The sequence below is a fragment of the Perognathus longimembris genome, chromosome 6 (assembly GCF_023159225.1).
Source record: "Perognathus longimembris pacificus isolate PPM17 chromosome 6, ASM2315922v1, whole genome shotgun sequence".
NCBI lineage: Eukaryota > Metazoa > Chordata > Mammalia > Rodentia > Heteromyidae > Perognathus > Perognathus longimembris.
In genome coordinates this window covers 64,612,747-64,626,835 of record NC_063166.1, presented here as the reverse complement: position 1 = coordinate 64,626,835, position 14,089 = coordinate 64,612,747, and the positions used below count along the sequence as shown (strand labels likewise).

Here is a 14,089-nt window from a genome sequence, read left to right as displayed (position 1 = left end):
CCCGGACGCGCCCACACCATGGCTGGCCCGGGCCTCGCCTGCTGCCTGCTGGGCCTCCTGGCTCTGACCTCGGCCTGCTACATCCAGAACTGCCCGCTGGGCGGCAAGAGGGCGGCGCTGGACCTGGACGTGCGCAAGGTGAGCTCGCCCGGCCGGGTCCGGGCTGCCCGGTGCTGGGGGCCGGGCGGGGCGGGGAGCCCCGCGACCCCGGCCCAGCCCCCTGCCCGCGCCTCTCCCCGACCCCCCGCCCTGCGCCCTCCCCGCAGTGCCTCCCCTGCGGCCCCGGGGGCAAGGGCCGCTGCTTCGGGCCCAGCATCTGCTGCGGGGACGAGCTGGGCTGCTTCGTGGGCACGGCCGAGGCGCGGCGCTGCCAGGAGGAGAGCTACCTGCCGTCGCCCTGCCAGTCGGGCCAGACGCCGTGCGGGAGCGGCGGCCGCTGCGCAGCCGCGGGCCTCTGCTGCAGCCCGGGTGAGCGGGCGGGCGGGCCGGGCGCGGGGGCCCGGGGGTGACGGGGGGTGGGATCCCGGTGCGGGGAGCCCGGGAGCACCCTCCCCAACCCCACCCCCGGCGGCCCCTGACTCGCCCCTGTCCTTGCAGACGGCTGCCGCTCCGACCCCGCCTGCGACCCCGAGGCCGCCTTCTCGGAGCAGCGCTGAGACCCCACAGCGCCCTCCTCCCCTGTCCTCCGTGACCCGCCCCCCACCCCCTGCCCGGAGCGATGAGAGTCAAATAAAACATTTTCCTGCCCCAACTTGACTCCTGTCGTAGGTGTCTGAAGCGGGAGGGCGGGCACTGGGGAGTGGAAGGGGGCTGGGGCCAGGCCTGCGCCCTGGACCGGCCTGTGGCGACACGGAGCTGAGCCGCCCCGACGGGGACGCTGGGGACGGCACCGGGCCCCAGCCCGAAGGAAAAGCCCCAGCTCCCCGTGGCTCAAGCCTGGAAACCCAGCTACTCAGGAGGATGTGATCCGAGGCCCAAAGCCAGCCCAGGGGGCTGGGAATGTGGCTTAGGGGTAGAGTGCTCGCCTAGCATGCACGAAGCCCTGGGGTCGATTTCTCAGTACCATATAACACAGAAAAAGCCAGAAATGGGCTGTGGTTCAGTGATCCAGCGCTAACCTTGAGCAAAAGAAGCTCAGGGACAATGCCAAGGCCGGGTTCAAGCCCCATGAATGGCAAAAAGAAAGAAAGAAAAAAGCCAACCCAATTAGGATTTTATCTCCAAGTGAACAGCAAAAAAACTGGAAATGGAGTCGTGGCCCAAGTGGCAGAGTGCCAGCTTTGGGCAAAAGCTAAGGGACAGCACCACCCAGGCCCTGAGTTCGAGCTCTAGTATATGGGCAGGCAGCTCTAGTCACAAAACGCGCGTGTGCACACACATGGAATTTTCAGAAGCCCCAAACGACAAAGGTGGAGGTGAATGGATGGGCCCAGGTCTGAGTACAGAGGGAGTGAAGAAAGAAGGAAGGAAGGAAGGGAGGGAGGAAGGGAGGGAGGGAGGGAGGGAGGGAGATAAAAGGTTATATGATCACATCTAACAATATTCTAAATATGTAGAGAGCAGTAAGTTATAGAATAATGAGAAACAAAGACTATGACAACAATATATGTAATATATAACATGTAATATAGTATTCTAATTTTTTCTTCTGGTCCTAGGGCTTGAACTCAGGCCTGAGCAAGGTCCCTTAGCCTCTTCATGCTCAAGGCTAGCACTCTATCACTTGAGCCACAGTGCCACTTCCAGCTTTTTCTGAGTAGTTTGTTAAAGATAAGAGTCTCACAGACTTTTCTGCCTGGGACTGGCTTTGACCTATGATCCTCAGATCTCAACCTTCTGAGTAGCTAGGAATACAGGCATGAACCACCAATGAGTGGAATTTTTTTCTTGAGTGCCAGTCCAGAGGCTTGAACTCAGGGCCTGGGCACTGTCCCTGATCTTCCTTTGATCAAGAATAGCACTCTACCCCTTGAGCCACAGCACCACTTCTGGCTTTTCTGTGGTACTGAGGAATTGAACCCAGGGTTTCATTCATGCTGGGCAAGCACTCTACCACTAAGCCACACTCCCAGTCATGAATGGCAATTTTTAAAATTATCTTTAAATAGTTGTTCAAAGAGCTTGGCATTTAGCAAAGCAGTTTATGAGTACAATTAATCTTGATGTGTCAGCCCTTTCAATATTCTCACTCCACCATTAATAATTTTGAAGTAACAGATGTCTAGAAAACATTACACTCAACAACTAGAGAAAGTGTGACTTTAAGGGTGCACACATGAAATGCTCACAAAACTGACCCTGTGCTTGTCATGAAAGAAGGCAATTAGGATAAGGTACAAGCCAACATTATACTGATTATAATCCCTGACCTCAATGCATAAAATTAATAAAACGGAAAAGATGATTAAAGAAAATTCTCAGTGTCTGCATTCCAAATACATATTAGAAAATAACCCCAGGGTTAGCACTGTGATCATCATGAAATTGCTGATACTTAGAACAGGAAGGGTAACACCGCAGGTCACAGGAAGACATTGAGTTGAAGGCAGAAATGTGGTTATAACACCTTTGTTGCTGGAGATGACAGATAAGGGACACTGTGTCAAGCCATTGTGCTTACCCCTTAGTTGGGATGCCATGTTGAGTCTCTCGAACTTTTATATTCCGGCTGGCCTTGAACTTCAATCTTTCAAACACTGCCTCCTAAGTAGCTAGGATTAAAAGCTTGAGCCACCATGCCTGGCTAAATGTGATTTTTATTTATTTTTTGGGTGGGGTCATGGGTCTTGGACTCAGGGCCTGGGCAAAGTCGCTGAGCTTTTTGGCTCAAGGTTTCACTCTACACTGTGATCCACAGTGCCACTACTGATTTTCTGGTGGTTAATTGGAGATAAAAGTCTCACTGCCCAGGCTGGCTTTGAACAGTGATCCTCAGATCGCAGCCTCCTGAGGACTGCAAGCATGAGTCGTCACTGGTACCTGGCTTAAATTTGAATCTTAAATATCGCCAAAGGTCCATGTGTTAAAATTCCCCAGCTCACTGGGTGCTTGTGAAGAGCCAGACTAAAGCCATTTTGAAGTCAGGCCCCACTTTACTACGCGAACCTGAGATAAGCAGGCCCTATGAGCAAACCCAGGCCACCAATTATCAAGGCTAGCAGAACGAGCTTATTAGGGCCCAGCTAGTCAGGAAACTCCCTGCTTAACTCTAATGGCCTGGGAATGCTTAACTCTAATCACCCCAGAATGTCTCTAGCCCTGAGAACACCTGATTGCTGTAACTTTGGTTTTTTGCTTTTATAAGCTCTGTGAAATCTCAGCTCGGGGCTTCCTCCTAACCTCTGCTGTGTCAGTGGGTAGGACGAGGCCCGATCTGCAGCTCGCCTGAATAAAGCCTTGCTTTTGCATTTCGGAACGTCTGGCTCTCGGTGATCTTCTTGGTGGTCTTCTCACAACTTGGGCATAACACTTGTGGGTCATAGCCAGTCCGGCAGAAAAGTCTATGAGACTCATATCTCCAACTAACCAGAAAACTGGAAGTGGTGCTATGGCTCAAGTGGTAGAGTGCTAGCCTTGAGCTGAAGAGCTCAGGACAGCACTGGCCCAGAGTTCAAGCCCCACAGCTGACAAAAAAAAAAAAAATTCCCAGCTTAATGTTAATGGGGGACAGTGGAATATGAATTAATTAATTAATTAAGAGCTGGTACTAGGGTTTGAACTCAGGGCCTCACACACTTGCTTAGCTTTTTCATTCAAGGTTGGTGCTTTATCATATGTTGCCAATCTAGCTTTTCTTCTAGTAAATTGTAGATAAGAGTCTCTTGGATTTTTCTGCCTAGGTTGATTTTGAACTTCAATCCTTAGATCTCAGGGTCCTGTTTTTCTTTTCTACTAAGGTTAAAGCCTGTGTGTGCACACATTCTATTATTGAGCTACTAAGCTACAACGGTAGCCTTTGTTTGGTTTCTGTTTCTTTGGCTTTTGTTTTCGTGTTTCTTTTTTTCTCTTCCTTTCTTTTTGAGATAGGGTTCTACCAAGGGCTAGCCTTAAGCTAGAGATACTCCTTCCTCTACTTCTCAGAGTGTTACTGATGGGGGGGGGGGGATGTTTTTGGTTTTGATGTTGTTTTGTATTTGCACCAGGCTGGGGCTTGAACTCAGGGCCTGGACACTCTGAGTTTTTTCACTTAAAACTATCACTCTACTTTGAGCTACAACTCACTTCCAGCTTTTTGTTGTTGTTGTTGCTTTGCCAGTCCTGGACCATGAACTCAAAGCTTGAGCACTGTCCCTGGTTTCTTTTTGCTCAAGGCTAGCACTCTACCACTTGAGCCACAGCGCCACTTCAGGCTTTTTCTGTATATGTGGTGCTCAGGAATCAAACCCAGGGTTTCATGTATGGGAAGCAAGCACTCTTACCACTAGGCCATATTCCCAGCCCCCCAGGGTTGTGTTTTTTTTTTTTTTGTTTTGGTTTTGGTAGTTAATTGGAGATAAGTATCTTATGGACTTTCCTGCCCAATCTGGCTAGGAACCACGTGGGGCTAGGCACCAGTGGCTCATGCCTTTTATCTTAGCTACTTAAGAGGCTGAGATCTGAGAATCAAGGTTTGAAGCCAGGCCAAGCAAGAAAGTCCATGAGGCTCTTATCTCCAATTAATCACCAAAAAGCCAGAAGTAGAGCTGTGGTTCAAGGTAGTAGAACACTAGCCTTGAGCAAAAAAGGTCAGGGACTGAGTTCAAGCCCCACAACCAACCAAACAATAAATAAACAAAAACAAACAAGGCTCAAGGCTCTGATTTTCAAACCTTGGTATCACCAAAACACCAATATGAATAGGAGCCAACTTTTGCTAAGCAGAGAAAGCTCATGCCTTTAATCCTAGCTACTCAGAAAGCAGAGACTGGGAAGATTGTAGTTTGAGGCCAGCTTGAGCAAGAAGTTAGTGAGAACCTATTCAACTAACAGCTGGGAAGGAAACATAAATAGGTGAATCACAGTCCAAGCTCGCTCAGGCATAAACAGAGACTCAAATCAGAAAATAACTAAAGCAAAAAAGGCTGGGGTGTGACTCAAGTGGTGGTTTGCTTGCCTAATAAGTATAAGACCCTGAGTTCAAATCCTAAGACCACTAAAATAAAGCAAGGTAAGGTTGGTAGTGTAGCTTAGTGGTGAAACACATGCATGAGGCCTTGAGTTCAATCCTTAGCACAAGAGAAATTGTGGAAATTAAAACGATAGATAAATAGTCATTAACAAGCCTTTGTTGAGATGCATCAGGATTTCTGTATATGTGTGTGTGTGTGTGTGTGTGTGCGCGTGCCAAAGTGTGTGCCAGAACTCAGGGTCTCAGTTCTCCTCCTCCTCCTCCTCCTCCTCTTCCTCCTCCTCTTCTCTTGTAAGTTGTGGGGCTTGAACTCTGCCTGGGCACTGTCTCTGAGCCTCTTTGTGCTCCAGGCTAGCACTCTACCACTTGAGCCATGGCTCTGCTTCCTATTTTTTGTGGTTAATTGGAGGTAAGAGTCCCATGGACTTTTCTTCCCAGGCAGAAAATCTCAATAGTCAGATCTCAGCTTCCTGAATAGCTAGGATTGCAAGTATCAGCCATTTGGTACTCGGCTTATCAGGAAGTATTTTAGAGAAGATACTGATGGCACCATTTTATGAAACAGGAGGTGTGGAAGCTTGGACACTTTGCCCTGAAGTCGCCAGCTGTGGCAGCCCTTGTGCCCCTGGAGAGGCCGAGCGAGCTTCCTGCAAGTGCTCTGTAGCTGGGTCAGGGGACTCCAGGGAGGAGGGAAGGAGTAGAAAGATGTCCAGGGGCAGAGTGTAGGGTGGGGGTAGGCAGATGTAGCAAGGGCCTGACTGTTCTGGAAACGGGTAGAAGAAAACAGGTCACAGAGGCTCTACTTTGGAGTGCGAGGCTCTGAATCTCATTGTGAAATGTCCACTGAAGATCAGATCCAGTGCAGCCAAACCACATCCCACTCCTACCACCCTCTGTCAGGAAGAACTAATAAGCCTCATCAAGGAGTAGACCCCAAGTAGGCCACATATGATGGAGGCAGGAATCCACGGCAGGGAGAGACACCTGCCTGGCCGCACCCCACCTGGGTGCACCTGGTCCTGCTGTGGGCATTGTCACTGCAGAGGCTGCTTCTGCAGGGGTCAAGGGTCAGCACCAAGGGAGCACTAGGGTGGCCAAAGCACCTGGACTCTGTCCAGGGCTCACTGAGAGTGGGCAGCTTGAGTCACAGGCTCTGCCCCTAGCCTGGGTGGAAGGGGTCAGCCCGCCATCTCTCTGCCTGCACTCCCTCCTGGCCTCAGTGTCTGCAGAGGACCCTGAAAGCTATACAGCCTCTGTGGACCCAAGTCTTGGAACAAGACAGCCAAGTTAAGGACACGGTGGGCAGGGAGGCAGAGGGGAGATGGAAGGCTCTCAGGGCTTCAGGGAAGAGGCAGAAGGTCCAAGGGAGGGGAGAGAAGCAAGAAGGCCATGGGGCTAGAGGGAGAAGTAAGGGAATGGAGGGGATGGAGGGCAGGGATCAAGTGTTGGGGACACCTCTGCCCTGAAATCATGTGTGCCCACGGACGGGAGGGCCCTGTGTGTGGGAGCCAGTGTGAGTGTGAAGTGAGTATGGGCTTACGGATCCTCGTGTTCATCCGTCATGGCTGTGATGTGTTTCTCCAGGCACACTTGTGGTTCTTACGGTGTCTGTGGCTGAAGTCAAGTCATGAGTATGTCTCTAATAATTTTTTTTTTCAGTGCTACAGAAACCAGGGCCTGGTGCATGCTAGGCAAGCATTCTAGCCCCTGTCTTGTCTGTTTTTCTGAGTGTGTGGACTGTGTGGGGCTGGTCTGCAGGGGTTTGCAGCGCTGTTCTCCCCACTGTTTCTCCCCCACACTGAGGGCCTTGATGGTTGGGGCACAGGACAAATAGCAGGTTGTGTGCCCTCTGCTAGGCACACAGTGCGGTGCCCTGACCGGCTCCATTCCCAAGCACTGCCTTGGATGAAATCGGCCTTGCCCTGGGGATCTGGGAACCTGGATGTGGCCCCCTCGGATGGAAGTGGAGACTGAATGGGTACCACTTGCCTGCTGTCAGTGCCTCTGTGTCTCTCTCCATCCTTCTGCTATGTCTCTTTTGTACAGCAATGCCTCCTCCCTCCTTTCCTCCCTCCCTCTTGCGCCTCGGCTCCACTTCCAGCTTCCCGAGTGGCTCGGATTACAGGCGCGGTTTGGGGGTGCACCTCGCCATCCTGCTCTTTCTCTGGGGTGGATCTGCCCATCACGGAGTCTGCAGGAGCCGGCCAGGGCGGAGTAGGGGGGGGGGGGTGGGAAGGGGTGTCCGCTCGCCTCCTTTCCTTCTGCCCTCCCTCCCCACGAAACGAGACAGACACTGCGGTGCATTTCCAAAGTTTATTTCCGAGCTGCAGGGGCTGGGGGCGCGGGGGCGCGGGCGGGACGGCTCAGTAGAGCCCGGGCTTGGGGGGCTCGGCGGGCTCGGCCGCCCCGGCCAGCTGCACCAGCCGCAGAAGCAGCGCCCCGGCCGGGCCGTCCAGCTGCGTGGCGTTGCCGCGGTCGCCGGCGCGCGCGCGGCGGCGGAAGCCCTCTCGGCACGCGGGCTCCATGACGCAGCTCTCTGCGGAAAGGCGGGTGTGAGCGCGGGCGCCCGGGGCGGGGGCCCCGGAGGGGTGGGGTGTGTGTGTGAGCGCAGCTCCGCGGGGCCCCAGCCGCCCTCCCCACCGGCCTCGGAGCCCTCCCCTCTCCCCTCTCCCGCCCTCCGTGCCCACCGTCGTTGCAGCAGAGGCCCGCGGCTGCGCAGCGGCCGCCGCTCCCGCACGGCGTCTGGCCCGACTGGCAGGGCGACGGCAGGTAGCTCTCCTCCTGGCAGCGCCGCGCCTCGGCCGTGCCCACGAAGCAGCCCAGCTCGTCCCCGCAGCAGATGCTGGGCCCGAAGCAGCGGCCCTTGCCCCCGGGGCCGCAGGGGAGGCACTGCGGGGAGGGCGGGGGTCAGGGAGAAGCGCTGGGGACGCCCCTTGGGTTGCGCAGGGGATGGGGATGGGCAGGAGTCCCGGGCTCGGGCTTGGTTGGGGCTGATCAATGGGGCTTCAGGGCTTCTTGATTTTCCAGTGACTGAAGACCATACAGTAATAACTATCCTCACCTTTATCTGGGGCTACATCCCAGGAGATCCTCCCTCTCCACTCTGGGACATCGCTTCCGGGCACCCCTCTTGCTCTGAGTGACCCCATCCGAGCTCCGTACACACTTCCTCCTGTCCCATACTTCTTTGATCCCTAGCTCAACTCCCTGTGCACCCTGTGCCCAGCAGAGAGCTGCTACCCTCATCCAAAACACACCCAGACACCGCCTTCTTTTTTCCTGGCCTTGTTCATGACCTCCTTGCTCACCCATTATGGCCTACCAGGCTGGGGAAGCCTTCCCAAGCCCAGGGAAGAAGGCATAGACCCCTGGTGCCTCAAGCCTCCGAAGGGAAGCCCCAGAAGAGAGGCTGAGGGGGTTGCCCTCCTGCCCACTCCAGCTTGTTCATGAACAGCTCAATGTTGAGCCACTCATGTGCTGGGCAGGACGGAACAGACACATTCAGATTTACTTCAGCTCTGCCAGAGCTCGTATTAATTGGGCACCAGCTGGCCACACAGCCTAAGAGAATTGGGTTGGATACCCAGTAGGACTTTTGCACAACCTGCTCAGGCAAACTCAGAACAATGGCCATCTCCTGTGAGTGTGTTTGGACTCCTGTGGCTAGAAGATGCTGGGGCTGGATGGAATTCTGGGTAGGACAGGACAGAGCCTTATACTGCAGCCAGTCGAGATGAGAGGACCCCACAGGCACAGCCGGGGCCTTGCCACCCAGTTCTACTTGCCCCTGCACCCTCTGTCTGGAGCCCTTCATGCCTGCCTAGCCGCCCGGTCCCCTCTCCCCACCCCAAGGGCCCTTCTGCCCAGCCATGCCTCCTCTTCCCAGGACCTCATCTAAAGGCTGCCTTCTTCTCATGACTTCCCTCCTTCCCAGCCCCCCCAGCCCCCTCCCCCCGCCTTGGGGTGCTGGTCCCAGGGCACTGCTGCACCCAGTCCCCCCTGAGCTCAGCCGCAGTGGTACCTGTCTCAGCTCCAGGTCAGACATGGCCCTCTTGCCGCCCCGAGGGCAGTTCTGGAAGTAGCAGGCCGAGGTGAAGGCCAGCAGGCCGAGGAAGCAGATGGGCAGCATGGTGTCGGGCATCCTGGCGCACGAGGTGAGGCTGTGCGGGCGCTGCTCCGCTGGCTCTGTGCCTCTGCCTGCGCTCGCTGCCTATTTATGTCCGCAGGTGTCCCCTTGGAGGCAACGTGGCTGCCACCTCCCCCCTCCCCAGTGGCTCCCCAGGAGCCCACGGCCGCCAGGTCCCAAGCCGTCAGCAGTGATTCAGGCGTCTGGGGACGCACGTGGGCCTGTCTGGGCAAAGCATGGTGGAGGAGGGGGCCGGCCGCCGAGCTGTCACTGACCATGGTGTGACAGGAACGGCTGCTAGTGCGGCTGTGGCGCTGTGGGCTCCAGTGGAGGGACAGGTGGGGGTCCCCTGGAGACGGTCTCTGAGCATTCTGGCTGACCAGAAGGGGTTGGGGGCTCAGAGGCCCCATCTACCTGACACAGCCTTTGAGAGGAGGCCACTGGGGCCCCATGGGCTTAGGCGCAGGGCCAGGCCCAGGAGCCATGGAGCAGGGGACAGCCAGCCTAGCCCTGCAATAGGACATGTGATGCGGAGAAGCATACCCATGGTCGCAAGATAGGGGGCTTCGCCCTCCCCCCATGGGCAGCCACAGTCATGAAGTCAAGAGGGAAGCAGAATTAGGGAGACTGTTACCATGGGGGGGTGGTGCAAGGCATCAGAGAGAGGCTAGGATGCTGCCACACCAGCTTTGCACCCCACAGAGAAGGGTACAGAGAGACTAAGGGCCCGAGACTTGGGGCCTTGCAGACAGCTTGGGGTGAGCCCCATGACACCCCCCACACCTCAATCTAGTAACATGGGTTAGGGAAGAACTCCAGGCCTGGGAAGGTTCAAAGGTATGGGGGGAGCCCTGTGGAACCTGCCAGCCCCCTTCTCAGGGGCTCCAGGCCATGACTGTTTCAGGCCTGAGGAGAGACTGGGGGGCCTGAGCGCCTGGGGCAGGAGGAAGAAGCCATAGTTAGATGGGCCTGGCCTGACAGAGCTGTCTGAGAGCCTGGAACACTCTCTCTCTCTCTCTCTCTCTCTCTCTCTCTCTCTCTCTCTCTCTCTCTCTCTCTCTCTCTCTCTTTCTTCCGTAGGTCTTGGGGCTTGAATTTGAGGCCTGGATACTGTCGCTGAGCTCTTCAGCTCAAGGCTAGCGCTATGCCACTTGAGCCACAGCGCCACTTCTGGCCTTTTCTATTTATGTGGTACTGAGGAATCGAACCCAGGGCTTCATGTATGCGAGGCAAGCACTCTACCACTAGGCCATATTCCCAGCCCCTTTTTATTTTTTATACTTCCTCTTTGACCTTGACTTCTAAATGTTGGAACATGCCAGGACTCCGTATGGTGTCCCTTTTCTTCTCCTTTTTCTAGGTGATTTAATATATTTTCTATAAACTAATGATGTCCAAGTGCATCCTCTTCCCCAAGTTGCAGGTATCTAGTTACAACTGCCCAGCCTCACATTTCCTCTGATAGCCAATAGGCCTCCATGACTTACCACAGTGAAGCTTTCTCACCTGCACTCTCCCCTTTCCCACAGCCCCCATCTCTGCAGTTGAGCCACCAACCGACCAGCTATTCCTTCTCACCCTGGTCCTTCTTTATTCCTCACTTTTTCTCAACTCTGCTTAATTCTGTTCTTGCTTTGGGATCTGAGAACCTGTCACTTCCTGGTCCTCTAAGGCTTTGCTACCCTCTACTACCTTCCCCTCTCCCTAGGACTCACTTGACCAGCTTTTCTTAAGAGGATCTTTCATTGCCGGTCCTGTCTAGAGCATCCTTCAGTCCACTGTGGCTTTTGGTCTATGGGTGATGAATCCCAGTACTTCCTACAACTTACTGTTCATTTCTGTCTCTATTCCCCTCTAGAATGAAAGTGGCAAGGTGTAAAGAAACATTCCCTCCCCCTTTCTCTTTAATCTTCCATGCTGTGCTGTGTGTGTGTATACACGTGTGCACACACACACATGCACACACCATTACTGGAGCTTGAACTCAGGGCCTCACATTCTCACAAGGCTTTTTCACTCAAGGCTGACACTCTACCATTAGAGACACACCTCCTCTTTTTTTTTTTTTTTTTTTTTTTTGCCAGTCCTGGGGCTTGAACTCCTCACCTGAGCACTGTCCCTGGCTTCTTTTTGCTCAAGGCTAGCACTCTGCCACTTGAGCCACAGCGCCACTTCTATATATGTGGTGCTAGGAAATCGAACCCAGGGCTTCATGTATAGGAGGCAAGCACTCTTGCCACTAGCCATATTCCCAGCCACACCTCCTCTTTGAAGAACCCCATCTCTTAAGTTTACTACCCTAACCCAACTCCTGGGAGAGCGTTTGCTACATGGTTGGGTTTCTTTCTTTTCTACTTTTCCTAATTTTCCCCCTTTTTTCAGTACTAGATATTGAATTTAAAGTCTCTTGTTTTCTAGGCAAAGTGTTTATCAATCGAGACACATTCTAATCCATAAGTTTTCAGTAAATAAATTATGGCAAGGGGCTGGGAATATGGCCTAGTGGCAAGAGTGCTTGCCTCGTATTCATGAGGCTCTGGGTTTGATTCCTCAGCACCACATATACAGAAAATGGCCAGAAGGGGCGCTGTGGCTCAAGTGGCAGAGTGCTAGCCTTGAGCAAAAAAGAAGCCAGGGACAGTGCTCAGGCCCTGAGTTCACGGCCTAGGACTGGCCAAATAAAAATAAAAATAAATAAATAAATTATGGCAAGAAGTAACTTAATGTACTATCCTAATTTCCTACTTCACTGGTCTCTCTGTTTCTCTGTCTGTCTCTGTCTCTCTGTCTCTGTCTCTGTCTCTCTATGTGTCTCTGTCTCTGTCTCTCTCCTTTGAGATGGGGTCTGGCTGAGTGGCCAGGCAGCTTAACACTCAGAACCCTTCCATCACTGGCTCTGGACATAGGGACCCTCCCTCCACTTCAGAGTTTTGGTTCCAGTTCTTTGATTTTGATCGCAGAATAAGAATTTCTGGGCAAGTCACAATGGTAAGAAAACTTGGCAAGGTTTTATTGAGTAAGGAAACAGGCAAGCAGAAAGGCACGGGCACACACTCACAGATGAGTATAGGTGTGCAAAGGGAGACACACACAGCTCTGACATTAGGGCTATATCTGATAAGGTCGGGGTTTGACTTTAAATTATTTTAAGGTGTGTTTTCCTTTGTTCTTACACCTGGCACATTTAATCACTTTTTTTTCTATTATTTACCCTCCCCTTCTCTCCCCCCTCCCATGTAGTCATTCTTGCTTTTACACTTTTAGCACCTGGGCTTAGGGTCTTTAAAACTGGCCCGCTCTTAAATTTTGATCATTATGTTCAGGTGACTGTTCTCATAACCCAATGCTGCCTTCATGGCCCATTTGACACCTGCCCCCCACCCAGGGCCATTCTCAGAAGTCTCTGGCTTGGAGCAATTCTCAGAAACACCTCACCCGAGCCCTGTCTGAAAGCATGCATTGCCGTGGAGGGAACTTTGTCCAAACTGCCTGATACTTAAACCCTGGAACCCCACTTCTGTGCCCCTTGTTCAGTGTTATTTGGCACACATCTTCAGCAATGATTAAATCTGATCTGATCTGTTGAGATGTTTGCCTCCTTTCTTCTCTTTCATCCACTTGATCTTTCTACCATTGGGCATTCCTTCAAAGAAATGATTCAGGGGCTGGAAATGTGGCTTAGTGGTAGAGTGCTTGCCTGGCAGGCATGAAGCCCTGGGTTCAATTCCTCAGTAACACATAAATAGAAAAGTGTCGCTGTGGCTCAAGATATAGAGTGCTAACCTGGAGCAAAAGGAGCTCAGAGACAGTGTGCAGGCCCTGAGTTCAAGCCCCAGGACTGGCAAAAATAATGAATGAATGAATGAATGAATGAATGAATGACACATTCTGCCATACGCATTTCAAGACAGACATGTTCTTCCTTGAGATAAGTACTTTGTGCCAGGAATCATTTTCCCAGGTATTTGCTTTTCTGTGATACTTGTCTTTCTTTACGATGGCCTTCCTCAGTTATCAGACCACACTTATTATTTGGAGCCAGAAGGCAAGGTCAGATGGGGAGAGCTGCTCTTTTTCTTTTCATTTTCCTTATACAAATACTGCAGCTTATGAAGGAGTATAGGGATTAAAGCAAAGTAGATAGAATCTAAATATAGTATTTGCTTCTGAATTCCTGGCTGCTGTTTACTATGCTTCATTTTTTCTAATCTATCCTTCCTCACTCCTGCTTCAGCCTCCTGAACGCTAGGATTACAGGTGTGTGCTGCCAGCCCCTTTTGTATGTACCACACACGTTTCTGCTACTCCAACAACAGGTGGCTTCATGTTGTTTTTAAAGAATCCTTTATTCCTTTAAGTTGCACAAAGGAATTGCCATTTAAGTTGATTTCATTTGCAGATGAAACCTGCTGCTAGCCAAAAGCACAATATTCTTTCTTGTCACTTGTTTCCTGATCTGTGAGCCATCTACCATGAGGACACACGAACGCTTTGCCACTTGAGCCACGATTCCAGTCTGGCATTTGCTGATTGGAAATGGAGTCTGACAGATTTTTTTTTTCTTTTTTGCCCAAGCTGGCCTTGAACCTCAATCCTCCAGGTCTCACTCAGCCTCCTGAGTAGCTATGATTATAGGTGGGAGCTATTGGTGTCCATCTATTAAAAAATTCTTGCAAAAGTAACCCAAGGAAAAAGCATCGAGCGTGGGTGTGGGTGTGGTGACACCTTTTCTGGGGCTGGGATCAGGCCTGAGCCTTGGGGGACCAGGACGGGGGGTGGGGGTGGGGAAGGGGTGTCAGAGATGAAGTTATTAGGAACGACGCGCGGGGCCTCCGGGAGCGGCACCGGGCGGCCTA

At 52.6% G+C, this 14,089-nt stretch overlaps 2 protein-coding genes across 2 annotated transcripts; one reads left to right on the top strand and one right to left on the bottom strand.

Moving 5' to 3' along the window:
- On the top strand, positions 1–712 carry Oxt (oxytocin/neurophysin I prepropeptide). The gene is made up of 3 exons (XM_048347429.1): positions 1–138; positions 267–468; positions 598–712. Exons 1-3 carry the CDS (start codon positions 19–21, stop codon positions 654–656), a joined length of 381 nt encoding a protein of 126 aa, XP_048203386.1. The 5' UTR covers positions 1–18; the 3' UTR covers positions 657–712.
- Positions 713–7,470: 6,758 nt separating this feature from the next.
- LOC125352333 (arginine vasopressin) lies at positions 7,471–9,278 on the bottom strand. The gene is made up of 3 exons (XM_048347428.1): positions 9,129–9,278; positions 7,795–7,996; positions 7,471–7,643 (listed from the first exon to the last, which is right to left on the bottom strand). Exons 1-3 carry the CDS (start codon positions 9,246–9,248, stop codon positions 7,471–7,473), a joined length of 495 nt encoding a protein of 164 aa, XP_048203385.1. The 5' UTR covers positions 9,249–9,278.
- Between the last annotated feature and the right edge of the window lie 4,811 nt (positions 9,279–14,089).

Excerpts from the sequence above, each read along its gene's own strand:
- Oxt (XM_048347429.1), top strand. The coding sequence starts at position 19 with ATGGCTGGCCCGGGCCTCGCCTGCTGCCTGCTGGGCCTCCTGGCTCTG. Across the intron at positions 139-266 it reads TGGACCTGGACGTGCGCAAG|TGCCTCCCCTGCGGCCCCGG; the intron begins GTGAGCTCGCCC and ends CCCTCCCCGCAG. Across the intron at positions 469-597 it reads GGGCCTCTGCTGCAGCCCGG|ACGGCTGCCGCTCCGACCCC; the intron begins GTGAGCGGGCGG and ends CTGTCCTTGCAG.
- LOC125352333 (XM_048347428.1), bottom strand. The coding sequence starts at position 9,248 with ATGCCCGACACCATGCTGCCCATCTGCTTCCTCGGCCTGCTGGCCTTC. Across the intron at positions 7,997-9,128 it reads CTGACCTGGAGCTGAGACAG|TGCCTCCCCTGCGGCCCCGG; the intron begins GTACCACTGCGG and ends CCCTCCCCGCAG. Across the intron at positions 7,644-7,794 it reads GGGCCTCTGCTGCAACGACG|AGAGCTGCGTCATGGAGCCC; the intron begins GTGGGCACGGAG and ends GCCTTTCCGCAG.